Source organism: Xenopus laevis, chromosome 6L (assembly GCF_017654675.1).
Source record: "Xenopus laevis strain J_2021 chromosome 6L, Xenopus_laevis_v10.1, whole genome shotgun sequence".
NCBI lineage: Eukaryota > Metazoa > Chordata > Amphibia > Anura > Pipidae > Xenopus > Xenopus laevis.
In genome coordinates, this window is record NC_054381.1 from 1063143 (window position 1) to 1081114 (window position 17972).

Sequence of the window (17972 nt, forward strand, 5' to 3'; positions counted from 1 at the left end):
TACCTGCACCTGTAAGGAATGAGCCCCTCCATAACTTGTCCTATTGTAACTTCTGCCCAGACCCCTCTCCTTCTCTGCTGGCTCCCATCTCACTCCTCGTGCTCCCCTGGGACTCAGGGCACAGCTGTATGAGCAGGAGGTGCTGGATCTGAGGCACAAACACAACTAATGAGAGATATTAGGCTTCTGACCTTGGGAAGTGTCAGCTCCCGGGAACGGGACACTCAAACCAGTAAGAACCTTCAGTCTCCGCATATAACAACAGGGACTGGCCCCTCCATCTTAGAGCCCACCGTGTCTATGATCTCCGTTGTATGTTGTCTCTTACTAATTCAAATACTGTAATGAGGAGGGGTAAAAGCCCCATTCCAAATTGTTTGGGGGAAACTAGGTCTTGAATTCAATATGTCTTAAAGCTGGACCTGGATTTTTGGGGGGAAATATTGTAATCTACTTGATGTGAATTGAAAGTAGGCCTTTGCTGTCAATGCTTTAGCCTGCACTCACTGTGTCTCTTTCCAAATATCCGGAGTCAGATAGAAACCCCTGGACATTCAGTGGGAAATTCCTTTTTTAAATACTGTAACTGTCAACTGTCAGTTATTCAACTCTCCCAATTGTCACCTTCTATTTACCCAGGTATTTTAACTGTCACCTTCTAGTTACTCAGCTCTTCTGTCTCATTCAATTTACTCGGCTCTTCTAACTGTCAACTTCCAGTTACTCAGATTGTCAAAACTGTCACTGTCCGGTGACTCAGTTCTTCTATCACCTTTCATTTACTCAGTTCTTTTAACTGTCACCTTTCATTTACTCAACTCTTTTGTCTCCTTCCATTTCCTCAGCTCTTCTAACTGCCACCTTCCAATCACTCAGCTTTTCTGTCACCTTCCAGTTACTCCGCTCTTCTTGCTTTCTCACCTCTTTAATGTAGATGTTGATGCAGCTCAGGGCAGATTCAGAGACTATACAAGGAGTAAGTGCCTGCGTAGAGACAAACACTTTAGCCTGAGAGCTCCTTATTGGCTGCATTTGCCCCATATTGGCACAATACCCACAGAGCTGACCTTTGCTCACACATTGTTACTGTTGGAACAATAAATGGCACATTTGGTGCATGAGCTGAATATTGATTTTGGAGTGAGGGAACATTGGATAGAAAATTGCAGATATTCCTCACCATCAGTGAGAGCTCCTCATTGTCCAATACGTGTGTGGTCATAGACTGTTACTTCCAATATGTGAGATCCATCTATGCCCGTGCTGTACCCACGTACCCATCTTCACCATTACTAATTTGTTCACTCTGTCCCTCCCCAATCTGCAGCTTTCTTTTTGAAAATGAAAAAAACACTTTGTGGCACCAATTCCCATTTGCCCCGGTATTGGCCAAACCAGAGAATGATTGGCTCATATTTCCATAGTGATATGATTGGCTGGCTGTAGGAAGCATCTGACCAATCAGCCCACAGTCTCATTTTTCTCACATGCCAGGAGTTACCCCCATTTGTGTTGGGCAGTTTCACTCTAGTGGTTGGGGGGGAGGGGGGCTCCAATACAAATCAATATAGAGGCCCAGATGGTATTTATGTGTAATTGGGCCAAGCTGGAGAGATGAGTCCAACACAAGCAGCCCCTCTGTTACCTGGTTCCCTTCTCCCCCCGGCACAGGCAGTACTGTTGGCTGCACACAGATCTCTCCAAACATTCACACTTGGTTGCACCCACAATCAATTCTCTCTGCCTCCTGCTCTGTGTCATGTACAGACTCCAACTGCCACATCTCTGGCCTGATATATAGGGAATGATATCTATTGTATAATGCCAACCTGCTAGTAACTCTCCCCACTCTGTACTTACTACATATAGTATATTCTACTCTTATACATCATATCCCCACATTCCCCCAGCAATATATATATATATCATTAACCCTGTCTGTATGGAGCTATCAGTACTTCATACATATTCCTGGGGAGGGTTAATAGGGGTAAGATGAGATACACTCAGTATAAGGGAAGTCTGGGGGGTAATAGGGGTAAGATGAGATACACTCAGTATAAGGGAAGTCTGGGGGGGGGTAATAGGGGTAAGATGAGATACACTCAGTATAAGGGAAGTCTGGGGGGGTTAATAGGGGTAAGATGAGATACACTCAGTATAAGGGAAGTCTGGGGGGGTTAATAGGGGTAAGATGAGATACACTCAGTATAAGTGAAGTCTGGGGGGTTAATAGGGGTAAGATGAGATACACTCAGTATAAGGGAAGTCTGGGGGGGTTAATAGGGGTAAGATGAGATACACTCAGTATAAGGGAAGTCTGGGGGGGGCTAATAGGGGTAAGATGAGATACACTCAGTATAAGGGAAGTCTGGGGGGTAATAGGGCTACGATGAGATACACTCAGTATAAGGGAAGTCTGGGGGGTAATAGGGGTAAGATGAGATACACTCAGTATAAGGGAAGTCTGGGGGGTAATAGGGGTAATATGAGATACACTCAGTATAAGGGAAGTCTGGGGGGTAATAGGGGTAAGATGAGATACACTCAGTATAAGGGAAGTCTGGGGGGTAATAGGGGTAAGATGAGATACACTCAGTATAAGGGAAGTCTGGGGGGTAATAGGGGTAAGATGAGATACACTCAGTATAAGGGAAGAGTCCATGAGAACAGAGAGGCCTCATATTATACAAGGTATCAGCTCAGCCAATGAAAGTGTCAGTAACAGGGGATCAATGATATATGGCGGGGGGGGGAGTGTAAGATAAAAGTGTTTGGGGGGGGGGTACAGAATAGTCTCTTCCCTCTGCTCGGCCTCAGATAAGCTTCTATGGGGAGTCACACAATGAGCCCAGTAATCTCTATTCATGTCTCTGACCGTGTGAGGAGGTATGTTCTGGGGGTGCTAGGGAAGGAGACACATGTGCCCCCCCTCACCTGGACCTTTCTATAGAGAAGGTGAATGTAATTAGTGTCCGATTGTAATTGAGTTTGGAACAATGGCTGACATAACAAAGCACTCATGCTGCCTGGGGGGGGGGCAGACTTAGTCTCAGGCCTCCGTTCTTTTCCCTGGGCACAATGTATCAGTGGTCTCCTGTGTGCCAGGCTCTGGTTATTACACTGGGACCCTATGGTATGAGTTGGTGCCATCAGGCCATTTCCAGTGTCCAGTATTTACATGGGGCAGAGGGACTGATATCCAACAGGGTGGGGCACATTGTGACTATTCCTTTTCTGGAGGCGGGAGTAGAATGTGCCTGGGTCGGGTTATACAGAGGCATCCCCACCCCTAATGTAGCAATAACATTTATTCACTGCCCCTGTAGCCAAAAACATATTTATGTGCGAAATTCATTTTTGAGCAATAATAACCTGAGCTGTGATTGTACCTCCATCACCCTTAACTCTTCATATAATACCTTAAAGGGACACTGTCATGGAAAACATGGTTTTTTTTTTCAAAACACATCAGTTAATAGTGCTGCTCCATCAGAATTCTGCACTGAAATCCATTTCTCAAAAGAGCAAACAGATTTTTTTATATTCAATTTTGAAATCTGACATGGGGCTAGACATATTGTCAATTTCCCAGCTGCCCCTGGTCATGTGACTTGTGCTCTGATAAACTTCAGTCACTCTTTACTGCTGTACTGCAAGTTGGACTGATATCACCCCTCCCTTTCCCCCCAGCAGCCTAACAACAGAACAATGGGAAGGTAACCAGATAGCAGCTCCCTAACACAAGATAACAGCTGCCTGGTAGATCTAAGAACAACACTCAATAGTAAAATCCAGGTCCCACTGAGACACATTCAGTTACATTGAGTAGGAGAAACAACAGGCTGTCAGAAAGCAGTTCCATCCTAAAGTTCTGGCTCTTTCTGAAATCACATGACCAGGCAAAATGACCTGAGATGCACCTACACACCAATATTACAACTAAATACATTTGCTGCTTCAGGAATGACATTTTATATTGTACAGTGAATTATTTGCAGTGTAAAACAGTGTCATTTAGAAATAAAAACTACACCATAAAAATCATGGCAGAATCCCTTTAACTCTTCAGTTGGACGTGTGCAGTAAATAAGATATAGATTTGGATGTCGGTATCCCTTTAAGAGCTGAGTAAGTGAGAGCTGCAGAGAGCGGCCGCAATGATCAGGAGGTGGGGGGGGGGGAGCAGGAGAAACAATTGGGGAACTAATGAAACAATAAATAAGAGCAGAGCGGGGAGAGAGGGGAATGAAATTGTTCCTTTATGGAGGAGACAGAGATCTATAGAGGCCGGGAGCTGCTCTTTAGTTACAATATAGAGAATGGGTCTGGCTATTAACCCTTTACTGAGCGAGGCCCGATAGTCTCCAGAACCACAGATACATAGGAATAGGAATGATACTGTTCTGTACAAACAATGGCCGACCCCTCACTCTCACCCACGGGGGCTTCTGAGCTCTCGCTGTTCCACAAAGCCAATATTGGGAGAGAAAATGAATCCCTGGACATGGGCAAGTACAGAGGGGTCTGGGGTCCAATTGGGTTACTCTGATGAGACCGATAGAACCAACAGAACCAGCAGGCACCACAAATTTAGGGGTACGGAGAGATATGGGTGCAGGTCCCTATAGGACGGGAGGAGGTTCAATGCTCAGCACAAAGTGAGGCTGGTGGGACATTTATTTCCAGGATTTGGAGAAGATGGATCAGGTCTGGGAGGAGGACACTGGGAAAGTTCTATTGATGATGTTCTCCTGCCTACACTTTGACTCACTCAGGATAAATATGTTCTGTAATTTCATTTCATGTGGGAGAAGTCTGACCCCTTGAGTAACACAACTACATGGTTCAGCCAAATCTTCTGCTGAATATCACTGACCCAACCTCTTTCCTACACACGTGGTACTCACAGCCAATCAGCTACTCACAATCTTCCTCAGAACCCAATGTGTTAAACACAAAACATCAGCCCCCCGTCCTCTGATCAGCACCAACTGCCCCTCCCCAGGGAGACTGGTATCACTGGCACAGCCTTCACTTCTTAATGGGCCTCCAGAGTATTGGCACCATCATTAATCTCCTTTTGTATATCAGTTTATCTATCTGTTGTCTATGTCCCATCATTATATCTCTGTATATTGAGTATCAGACAGTTGTACCTGTGTATAGTATCATTATATCTCTGTATATTGAGTATCAGACAGTTGTACCTGTGTATAGTATCATTATATCTCTGTATATTGAGCGTCAGACAGTTGTACCTGTGTATAGTAAATATCAGTATCTGTTGTGTCTCTGCAGGTCCTGTCCCTGGGAGCGGATGTGCTGCCGGAATACAAGCTGCAGGCCCCTCGGATACATAAATGGACAATACTCCACTACAGCCCATTTAAAGCCGTGTGGGACTGGCTGATCCTGCTGTTGGTTATCTACACCGCCATCTTTACCCCGTACTCTGCTGCTTTCCTATTGGGTGAGCAGGAGGAGGTGGACAATGAGCAGTGTGGCTACTCGTGCAACCCGCTGAGTGTGGTGGACCTTATAGTGGACATTATGTTTATTATAGACATTCTCATCAACTTCCGAACAACCTACGTCAACATCAATGAAGAAGTAGTGAGCCACCCTGGAAAGATTGCCATCCATTACTTCAAAGGCTGGTTCCTTATAGACATGGTGGCCGCCATTCCCTTTGATCTGCTCATATTTGGTTCAGGCTCAGAGGAGGTAAGTGACCCGTCAGGCTTCCTTGTCTTTATGTCACTGGCTGCTCTTTGTATTGCACCACCTGCTTATTGTAACTACTGTCTCTATGTGGCTCCTGTGTAATGTGGCTCCTCCCATTCTACAGGTACAAGTACAGACAGTTACAGGGGAGGGATCAGATATTACAGGTACAGACAGTTACAGGGGAGGGATCAGATATTACAGGTACAGACAGTTACAGGGGAGGGATCAGATATTACAGGTACAGACAGTTACAGGGGAGGATCAGATATTACAGGTACAGACAGTTACAGGGGAGGGATCAGATATTACAGGTACAGACAGTTACAGGGGGAGGGATCAGATATTACAGGTACAGGACAGTTACAGGGAGGGATCAGATATTACAGGTACAGACAGTTACAGGGGAGGATCAGATATTACAGGTACAGACAGTTACAGGGGAGGGATCAGATATTACAGGTACAGACAGTTACAGGGGAGGGATCAGATATTACAGGTACAGACAGTTACAGGGAGGATCAGATATTACAGGTACAGACAGTTACAGGGGAGGGATCAGATATTACAGGTACAGACAGTTACAGGAGGGATCAGATATTACAGGTACAGACAGTTACAGGGGAGGGATCAGATATTACAGGTACAGACAGTTACAGGAGGATCAGATATTACAGGTACAGACAGTTACAGGGGAGGGATCAGATATTACAGGTACAGACAGTTACAGGAGGATCAGATATTACAGGTACAGACAGTTACAGGGGAGGGATCAGATATTACAGGTACAGACAGTTACAGGAGGATCAGATATTACAGGTACAGACAGTTACAGGGGAGGGATCAGATATTACAGGTACAGACAGTTACAGGGGAGGATCAGATATTACAGGTACAGACAGTTACAGGGAGGGATCAGATATTACAGGTACAGACAGTTACAGGGGGAGGGATCAGATATTACAGGTACAGACAGTTACAGGAGGATCAGATATTACAGGTACAGACAGTTACAGGGGAGGGATCAGATATTACAGGTACAGACAGTTACAGGGGAGGGATCAGATATTACAGGTACAGACAGTTACAGGGGGAGGGATCAGATATTACAGGTACAGACAGTTACAGGGGAGGGATCAGATATTACAGGTACAGACAGTTACAGGAGGATCAGATATTACAGGTACAGACAGTTACAGGAGGGATCAGATATTACAGGTACAGACAGTTACAGGGGAGGATCAGATATTACAGGTACAGACAGTTACAGGGGAGGGATCAGATATTACAGGTACAGACAGTTACAGGGGAGGGATCAGATATTACAGGTACAGACAGTTACAGGGGAGGGATCAGATATTACAGGTACAGACAGTTACAGGGGAGGGATCAGATATTACAGGTACAGACAGTTACAGGGGAGGGATCAGATATTACAGGTACAGACAGTTACAGGGGAGGGATCAGATATTACAGGTACAGACAGTTACAGGAGGATCAGATATTACAGGTACAGACAGTTACAGGGGAGGGATCAGATATTACAGGTACAGACAGTTACAGGGGAGGGATCAGATATTACAGGTACAGACAGTTACAGGGAGGGATCAGATATTACAGGTACAGACAGTTACAGGGAGGGATCAGATATTACAGGTACAGACAGTTACAGGGGAGGGATCAGATATTACAGGTACAGACAGTTACAGGGAGGATCAGATATTACAGGTACAGACAGTACGGAGGGATCAGATATTACAGGTACAGACAGTTACAGGGGAGGGATCAGATATTACAGGTACAGACAGTTACAGGGGAGGGATCAGATATTACAGGTACAGACAGTTACAGGGGAGGGATCAGATATTACAGGTACAGACAGTTACAGGGGAGGGATCAGATATTACAGGTACAGACAGTTACAGGGGAGGGATCAGATATTACAGGTACAGACAGTTACAGGGGAGGGATCAGATATTACAGGTACAGACGTTACAGGAGATCAGATTACAGGGGAGGGATCAGATATTAAAGGTACAGACAGTTACAGGGGAGGGATCAGATATTACAGGTACAGACAGTTACAGGGGAGGATCAGATATTACAGGTACAGACAGTTACAGGGGAGGGATCAGATATTACAGGTACAGACAGTTACAGGGGAGGGATCAGATATTACAGGTACAGACAGTTACAGGGGAGGGATCAGATATTACAGGTACAGACAGTTACAGGGGAGGGATCAGATATTACAGGTACAGACAGTTACAGGGGAGGGATCAGATATTACAGGTACAGACAGTTACAGGGGAGGGATCAGATATTACAGGTACAGACAGTTACAGGGGAGGGATCAGATATTACAGGTACAGACAGTTACAGGGAGGGATCAGATATTACAGGTACAGACAGTTACAGGGAGGGATCAGATATTACAGGTACAGACAGTTACAGGGGAGGGATCAGATATTACAGGTACAGACAGTTACAGGGGAGGGATCAGATATTACAGGTACAGACAGTTACAGGAGGATCAGATATTTACAGTGTACAGCAGTATACAGGGGAGGGATCAGATATTACAGGTACAGACAGTTACAGGGGAGGGATCAGATATTACAGGTACAGACAGTTACAGGGAGGGATCAGATATACAGGTACAGACAGTTACAGGGGAGGGATCAGATATTACAGGTACAGACAGTTACAGGGGGAGGGATCAGATATTACAGGTACAGACAGTTACAGGGGAGGGATCAGATATTACAGGTACAGACAGTTACAGGGAGGATCAGATATTACAGGTACAGACAGTTACAGGGAGGATCAGATATTACAGGTACAGGGACAGTTACCAGGGAGGGATCAGATATTACAGGTACATGACAGTTACAGGAGATCAGATATTACAGGTACAGCAGTTACAGGAGGATTCAGATATTACAGGTACAGACAGTTTACAGGGGAGGGATCAGATATTACAGGTACAGACAGTTACAGGGGAGGGATCAGATATTACAGGTACAGACAGTTACAGGAGGATCAGATATTACAGGTACAGACAGTTACAGGGGAGGGATCAGATATTACAGGTACAGACAGTTACAGGGAGGATCAGATATTACAGGTACAGACAGTTACAGGGGAGGGATCAGATATTACAGGTACAGACAGTTACAGGGGAGGGATCAGATATTACAGGTACAGACAGTTACAGGAGGATCAGATATTACAGGTACAGACAGTTACAGGGGAGGGATCAGATATTACAGGTACAGACAGTTACAGGGGAGGGATCAGATATTACAGGTACAGACAGTTACAGGGGAGGGATCAGATATTACAGTACAGGACAGTTACAGGGAGGGGATCAGATATTACAGGTACGACAGTTACAGGGGAGGGATCAGTAACGGAGTACAGACAGTTACAGAGGATCAGATATTACAGGTACAGACAGTTACAGGAGGGATCAGATATTACAGGTACAGACAGTTACAGGAGGGATCAGATATTACAGGTACAGACAGTTACAGGAGGATCAGATATTACAGGTACAGACAGTTACAGGGGAGGGATCAGATATTACAGGTACAGACAGTTACAGGGGAGGGATCAGATATTACAGGTACAGACAGTTATGGGGAATAAAATGGAGACATATCAGTGAAGTCTGTTCATCTGAAGAAAATAAGTGGATATTCTGGAATATTCTCATCTGAATGTAATATGATTTTGGACTAATCCCAGGACAGTACTTAGAGGGAGCTGACTTGCATGTTGTTATATTAGTCCAGCCGGCTGATATATATGGAATAAACATCCTTTATCCGGTTTTGTCTTTGATCCATTTATATTTTTCATTCTGAGGGATTAAGATGTAAGAATATCTCAAGTTTAATCATTGTGTTGCAGATGTGCTGGGGCCGCTTGGAATTAGGTTGGTGAGCGGCAGAGTCATGAGTTTTGGAATCGGAGATGTTTATTGATCTTCTCAAATCACTTGAATTAAACCCTTGTACGGCTGCCGGCTCTTGTGTTGTCAGTGGGTTTGGTTGGATCAGCCCCTGGTGGCAGTCATCTGTAACTACTCAGGGATTAACACTAATATTTGGGGCCCCAGGCACTGCAGGAAGGCTAACGGCCCCAGAGAAAATGAAAGTCATTTAAGGATGTGCAACATACAAAAGAAAAGGCGTATTTATCAAAAAACCCATTGATAAATATTCTTTGAAAAATCCCATTGAAATGAATGGAGAGTGGTGGAATTTCACTCTAGAGGACTGTGGCGATGTCTAACTTCACTTTTTGATAAATATCCCCCAAAGTTTGATCATAGAAATACCTGAGCTAGTGAGAAATGAATGAGGTGTGAGCAAGAGAGGACATGGAGTGCACCTTACAGTAGGTCTTTGGATTCCCGTAGAGATCTTGGTATTGTAGGATTAATGGCCCCCTCCTCTTTACCTGTGAGCCTCACACCCTTAGAATTCAGAGCCTGTAAGATTCTCTCGCCCCTCGCTTTGCCCAACCCATGGGAGAATATAGTGGGTGTTGGTGGCAGGGGCAGAATTACTGACTGTACGTCTGACCATTGATCAGTGTTGTTGGATACGTTATCTGATTGTATCTGGTTGGTGTCTGTCCTTGTGCTGTCTGAACATTGCTAAATTGTGGTGTCCTGCTTTGGCCAGAATTGCATGTCTGGGCTAGTGTGACCATGCAGTGGCCGGCTTTTCACTTCACCTGCTGCTTCACGCTGCCATGTACAGAATTAGGGTGCTGGTGGAGGTGGGCTACACATTCTCTAGGACAACAGCTAGTTGGCTCTTACTCATATACTCCAAAGCTGAAGTACCATGAGCCTTGTGTGTGCTCAGAACCAACCTCTACTGAGGCCACAACAAAAGTAGTCCTTCTCCCTGGCAACCCAACTCCTACAGTGCCCTATCACCATGTGATCAATTGTGTGTAGCTAAGCTCTGCAACACACCACCAACACACAAGCAAACACAGTTACTGATAGTTGGGAGACAATGAAATGGAAGACAGGGGGGAAGAACACACAGATCTTTATTGGCCAGAAACCTGAACTGCTGAGGTTCCAGGGGGTCTCTTGTGTTCATAACATTAACGTAACTTTTTTCAACCCAATTTAACTATGCAATAGTGCATAGATCTGGATGTTGTGCCGTACACAAATGAACATGTAAGTTCCCTAACTGTCCCAGATGTTAAAGGGTAAATTAGACTCTTCCTCTTAGCACTTTATGCAATGAAGCACAGACCTCCTAGTCAAAGGGTTCCATCTTAGCCTTGCCAAGCAATATTTGGATAATATATCTCTAAATCCACAAATGCCCCTCATCCTGAAGTCTTCCATTGTAAGTAACGTTGTCATGCACATAAACAGCCATTGTGCTCTGTAGTCAGCCATTTAGGCTCAGAAAAGCTCTCAGCCATGGCTTCAGGCAACCTACCATAGGATTAACCCCACTCAGGTGGGTGACTGGGACATAGGCCTTTGGGAGATGTTGTGCTTGTGTTTGAAACCTGCTGAGGCTCTTGGTGAATAAAATTCTTCTCTTTTAAGATGAAGAGACCTGACGAAGGAGCAAACAAAGAGGTAAAGTATCAGCAGTTGGTCTGAATGTTGGGGCAGGGGGTAAAATACAGGGGCTGAGTTGGTTGTGGTGGTGAGTTGCTGCTTACCATAAGGGCCATACACAATCAGGTAACTCGCCAGAGATATCGGTCTCAAGCAGGGTTCCATGTAGTACAACAATGTTTTACAGCTAATGCAACACAGTCATATGATGATCTGACAAGAATTGACAAAAGTTTTAATGATTGTGGATTTTGTGTGGATTTAAATGATCTCAATTTATCTGGCCACAAAGATGGCAATGTTTGAGCTTTCCAGCATATCATCTGTACCCCATAATCATATGAGTATAAATCAATGTGATCCCACATTTGGCTTCTGTTGGCCAGCCTAGCCCACTGATCCCATTCATATGGAAGTAGGACTCTTTGGTGAGCCTTATCTTCTGCTTTGTTATTTATCGGGGCTGAATATCTAAAATGCTTGTTGGTGGAGGCCACATGTAATCCCACGAGTGGGGTGCCAGTTTATGAGCTCATATCTCACCAATTCCAATGGATATTTATAACAAGAACTTGGATTGGAATATTTTTGATCGAGTTAGTACTGCCTGGTCGGACAAGATGAGAAGTCTCCATTGGTGAGATAGAGAGTCATAAATATAACTGTTCCTTGTAGGAATTAGAGGAATATCTTCTGTTGTTCTCTTACTTCTCTTTTATTTCATTCAGCTGTAACTTCATTCTCTTCCATTACCTCGTCCTTACCTGCTGCACTTATCTCTTTCCTCTTTTTTTTACTCACAGACCACTACTCTGATTGGTCTCTTGAAAACGGCCCGCCTTCTGCGCTTGGTACGAGTGGCCCGCAAGCTGGACCGTTACTCTGAGTATGGTGCAGCCGTTCTCTTTCTTCTCATGTGCACGTTTGCTCTCATCGCTCACTGGTTGGCTTGCATCTGGTACGCCATTGGCAACATGGAGCACTATGACCTGGAGTATCGTCCTATTGGTTGGCTGTACTCCTTGGGCGTCCAGATCATGAAGCCCTACAACAGCACCAATGCAAAATCTGGCCCTTCCATCAATGACAAGTATGTGACTGCTCTCTACTTCACCTTCAGCAGCCTGACCAGCGTGGGGTTTGGAAACGTGTCCCCAAACACCAACTCTGAGAAGATCTTCTCCATCTGTGTCATGCTCATTGGATGTGAGTACCCTGGGGGTTATTGCTGTTATCTGCCCAGACAGCATTGTTTGGCTGTCAGTATGTCCCATCTGCACCAAGCTGTCTATTAAATGTCTCCATGTAGGGGCTTAAGCTGCATGTTGATCCCTGTTTAAAATGAATGGGTGAATTCAAGGAAAGGTGTAAATAATTCAGTTAAACATCTTTGGTTCTCAGATCAGCTTCCCAGGCCTCGCTCTAGGGTAGGAATTCCTAATGTTGTGCGGCTTCTTCTTTCCAAAGGGTAACTTGGGGAAAAGTATAGTAGCAAGCACACTTGTAGTCAGCTGTTGGTGTTCCCATAGGTCAAGGGTATCTCAAGTGTCCTACTGCCTCAATAAATAAACAGTCAGTCAGTGCATGAAAACTATATCACATCCCTGTTCCTGACAGAAGTAATTCAGAAGAACCAACTAATTTACCTAATACCACAAAGCTTCTTAGGTGCAGTAGACATCTCCAGATCTCACCAGTTTATAGGTATCTGCACTCCCCAACATTCTGCTCATCAGAACCCAAATTACACCCCCATTCTGCCAGAGGGAATATCCATACTGCTATGTACTGCATAGTTCTCAGGTGTAACCCCAATACACTGAAACTTGCTTTAAGTGCAGGTGCACTCTTATTATTCTTTCTCTTGTCCACCTAAAGACCCAACATCACCTTCTTTAATTCAACTCTAAGCCCTTGCTTTACTCTCAATTTAGGAAAAGGGATTTAGACAAAATGCTATTACCGACCTCCCATACAGACAGTGATATTTTATAATCCTGCCCTGTTAGAAGATATTTAGACTTTGAGTTTTGGAGTTGGGACCTTCTGTTTTGTCCAATGTTTAAATATACCGCACCTCCCCAGCTTTCCTATGATTCTCCTGCCTGGTGGTGCAGATCCCCCTAGACCAGTGATCCCCAACCAGTAGCTTGTGAGCAACATGTATAGTGCCAAGTAGAGCCTCTTGTAGGCTGCCAGTCCACATACGACTACCATATAGCCAATCACAACCCTTATTTGGCACCCCAAGGGACTTTTTCATGCTTGTGTTGCTCCCCAACTCTTTTTACATTTGAATGTGGCTCACGGGTAAAAAAAAGGTTGGGGACCCCTGCCCTAGACAGTAGGCACACATCAGTTAATCACAAGCAGAGTATAGAAAGAGATTCACACAAACACACTTTTTGCAGGTGGGGAGCTTACCCCTTTTATTGTGACCATCTGTGCATCATTGTTTCAGGGGGGGGGGGTTCACCCTTCCTTGGTCCTGACTTTCTATACTCTTCTTGTGGCCTTCTGGTTTGTCCCATTAATTAATTTAATACTAGAGGTAAAGGTTTCGTTCATTGTCCCTTCACTAATGCCAGACCCAGTTCTCCTACATAGAAAAAAAGGTCAACCTAACTGTATCTGCTCAGCAGCCTTATTCCTCTTCTGGGGTGGGGCATGGAAGGATATATTGGGAGAGAAGAAGCTAAGGAGATATCCTGAAAATATACAGAACAATGTGATTCATGGGGCAAATATACTGAGGGGATAATATAAAACTGTGGTGTGCGACACTCTTCCCTATTACAACCAAAGCACTAACCATGATCTACAACACTCTTCTTTCTCTCCCAATTTTACCCTATACTCTAACCATAATCTATTCTCTTCTGCCTCATCCAGTCACACCCAATGCTCTAACCATGATTTGTATTCATTGTTACCCAATCCCACCCAATATTCTTACCATAATCTACTTCACTCTTACCCAATAACACCCAATCCTCTTACTACGATCTATTACACTCTTCCCTCTTACCCAATCATACCCAATATTCTAACCATAATCTACTTCACTCTTACCCAATAACACCAAATGCTCTAACCATAATCTAATATACTCATTCCTATTACCCAGTCACAACCAATGCTCTATCCATCATTTGAAACACTCTTTATTCTTACCCAATCATACGATGATCTACTTCAGTAACACCTGATCCTCTTACTATGGTCTACTACATTCTTCCCTCTTTCCAACCAATACTCTAACCATTGTTTTCACTCTGCCCTCTGATAGAGTAATAGCCTTTGGTCTACCCATGATCTGCCAAACTGCTTACTCTTACCCAATCACATAATTGATCTCCTACTCTCTTCGCTCTAACCCAATCAGATCCTCTTCTTTACCCTTCTGTACAGCACTCATGTATGCCAGTATTTTTGGGAATGTGTCTGCAATCATCCAGCGTTTGTACTCTGGAACAGCACGGTACCACACTCAGATGCTGCGTGTTAGAGAGTTCATCCGTTTCCATCAGATTCCGAACCCTCTCCGCCAGCGCCTGGAGGAATATTTCCAGCACGCCTGGTCATATACCAATGGCATCGATATGAATGCGGTGAGCTGAGATCTTTTTGTTTTTCTTTTTTACTTTATAGTCATTCCTGGTAGTGGTTCTCCATTCTCTGCTTATTTTTTAACATATGTTGCCTCATTTATTTTACTGTTCTACGCCCCCCCTCAAAACACCTCCATTCTTTTTTTAGGTTTTGAAGGGGTTCCCTGAGTGCCTTCAGGCTGATATCTGTCTGCACCTGAACAAAAGCCTTCTGCAGAACTGCAAGCCATTCAAAGGAGCCACCAAAGGTTGCCTTCGGGCTCTGGCCATGAAATTCAAGACCACCCATGCTCCACCTGGTGACACACTGGTGCATGCTGGGGATGTGCTCACTGCTATCTACTTTCTGTCCCGCGGATCCATAGAAATCTTGCGTGGGGATGTAGTGGTGGCCATACTAGGTAATGTCATATTAAATTGCCTTATAGAATAATAAGTTCTATGAATTATCATACATTCCATTCCTCTATATCTTCCTTTCTCACTTTTGTCTGTTCCCCATCATGATCAGTTCTCACCCACCCTTATATCTCTCATCACGTCTCTCTTTTACCCAGTACTACAATCAAGCCAATCTCTATCATTATATATGATGTCCCCACAAGGAATTGTCTCGCTTCTCAAACTTGTTATTACACCAGCACTACTGTAGCCTCTTCTATTTATTGCTTCTCCATTCATTTGCTTTACTGCAGGTAAAAATGATATTTTTGGAGAACCTATAAATCTCTACGCACGGCCTGGAAAATCGAATGCAGATGTTCGAGCCTTGACCTACTGTGACCTCCACAAGATCCACAGAGAAGACTTGCTGGAAGTGCTAGACATGTATCCTGAATTCTCTGACTTCTTCTGGTCCAGCCTGGAGATCACATTTAATCTGCGAGATGTAAGTGGGTGTTGGTGCCACAGACAGTTTGTAGCTGTAGGACCTTCAAGCAGTCCAGTGAATAGATTTATGTTTGTTTTTTAAATTGTGTGGGAATAGAAATGTTCTCAGTAAGACACTATTAGATAATCTATGAAGGAGACTAGAAGATAACTGTATGGGAATCCAGTAGGAGACCTGCAAGTGAAGCCAATAGCTAGTTCAGTATCAAACCTAAGTAGGAAGCCAGTAAAAAAGATGAGTTTGAAACCAGTGAGAAGGTAAGAAGTAGATCAAACGATAAACTACAGGTCTTTTGATGAAGATCATGAAGATATGTTTTATTCTTCTTTTAGACCAACATGATTCCCGGATCTCCAAGCAGCGATGATTCCGACAGTGGGTTTAACCGACTGAGACGGCGCAAGCTTTCCTTTCGCAGGAGAACAGATAAAGGTAGGGCTTGTAGGACCTCCCTGACTGTATGGAAATATCTGGAACTGAATTAGGAGATGTGTTGTTGTCGCTAGTTTAACACTAGGTAAGGATGTGGTGTGTTGTAAGCAAGTAAAGATTGACTGGGCAACACTAATGTCCAGTTGAAAAGTACCACTTTGTATGTTGAGGTTACAGAGGTAGACCAGACTCTCAGAACAACGTTTCCTCTCTGCAGTTTGTCAGCTTAAATATCAGGGGGTATTTCCAGGAACAGAAAACAGAGACATTTCTCAAACAATACTGGGGACATGTTGTAGCTTTGTGCAGTAAGGACCACAGGAACCTGTTCATTGTCAGCCATTTCCCTCCTAGATTCTGAAAATGCTGGGGAGGTGAAGATGGACGAGAGGATGGGGCATGAAAACACCCCAACGTGTGAGGGCAAGGCCTTCGACTGGGATAAGCAACTCAGCACTGGCCCATCCAGTTCCTCTTCCAGTGATGATGAGAACCCTCCTCCTCCCTCTGTTCAATTGTCACCAAAACGAGCGAAATTTCCCCACAGTCACTTCTCTGCCCCCCGTGGGTCTGAGGCTGAAGGGGAACATGGCACCGCAGATGTGTGTAACCACTTGTCAGGTATGACCATGGCATTAACTAAAGGGGGGTACCTACATAAGAATGTCATTTCATGGAAATGAAGGGGGGCAATATGTGTGCCAGATGCATTACTCTAGCCACACCCCAACCTGCATTTCCTCCCTTGCTCTATACTCTCATGGTACATACCTGCTGGCACTTGGGACCATAAGGGAAAACTCATATAAGATTTTTTCTATCCATATCTTTTGCAGGAGCTTTTTCTGGGGTATCAAATATCTTTAGCTTTTGGGGTGACAGAGCAGGAGGTGAGTACCAGGAGCTGCCGAGATGCACCATCCCAGCCCATACAGCTGTGAGCGGAACTGCACCTTCCATGAGCCGCCGGCAGAAATGTGAGCTTGGCCACAGGCTGGATCTTCTGCAGAAGCAACTGAACAGGTCCATTATCTAATTTCTATCTGCCTCTCCCTGAATTCTATTCATTGCCCTTCAACCTTCCCAACCCTCATTTACTCACCGACTTTTCTACTACAACCTCCAGCTCCCATCCATTTGTCTGTAGAATTAACAACCCAAAACAGATTTTTACAATAGTAAAAAAATTCGGCTAGTATCTTTATTTGGGATTTACCCTTTACTTAAAGGAGAACCAAACCCTTTTTATTAAAATCCCTACACTATAGAAATTTATTAAAGGAGAACCAACCCTTTTTATTAAAATCCCCTACCCCCCTACCCTACATAGACCCCCTCCCTGTTCCCCCCCCAGCCTAGGTGTTACCCTGGGCACATGCCCCTGACTCTTTACTTACCCTTTGTTGTAGATTCAGGGCATTGGAGTTCATGGGCGCCATCTTCTTCTCTTTGGGTCTTCTTCCAGTGCTTCAGCCATTTCTTTCAATTTCGGTGCATGCGCAGTTGTCAAAAACCGTAATACTGCTCCAACTGTGCATGCGCCGATACACCATTAACTTCACCAAGATTACCGAAGAGAAGAAGATGGCGCCCGTGAACTCCGATGCCCTGAGTCTGCAACGAGAGGTAAGTAAAGAGTCAGGGGCAAGTACCCAGGGTAACACCTGGGCTGGGGGGGAGCAGGGAGTGGGTCTATGTAGGG

General features: G+C 44.5%; 1 protein-coding gene across 2 annotated transcripts in view; it reads left to right on the forward strand.

Annotated features, from left to right (window-relative positions):
• Window positions 1–17972, forward strand: part of LOC108704616 (potassium voltage-gated channel subfamily H member 2) — an 83627-nt gene that overhangs the window by 58705 nt on the left and 6950 nt on the right. Inside the window, exons 7-15 of one of the 2 annotated variants that reach the window (XM_041566798.1) lie at window positions 5302–5727; window positions 11321–11353; window positions 12139–12541; window positions 14747–14946; window positions 15095–15347; window positions 15642–15835; window positions 16171–16270; window positions 16625–16891; window positions 17107–17293. In XM_041566798.1, coding sequence (XP_041422732.1) covers window positions 5302–5727; window positions 11321–11353; window positions 12139–12541; window positions 14747–14946; window positions 15095–15347; window positions 15642–15835; window positions 16171–16270; window positions 16625–16891; window positions 17107–17293 — 2063 coding nt within the window. The remainder of the gene's footprint in view (window positions 1–5301; window positions 5728–11320; window positions 11354–12138; window positions 12542–14746; window positions 14947–15094; window positions 15348–15641; window positions 15836–16170; window positions 16271–16624; window positions 16892–17106; window positions 17294–17972) is intronic. The other variant, XM_041566799.1, reaches the window with a different exon arrangement.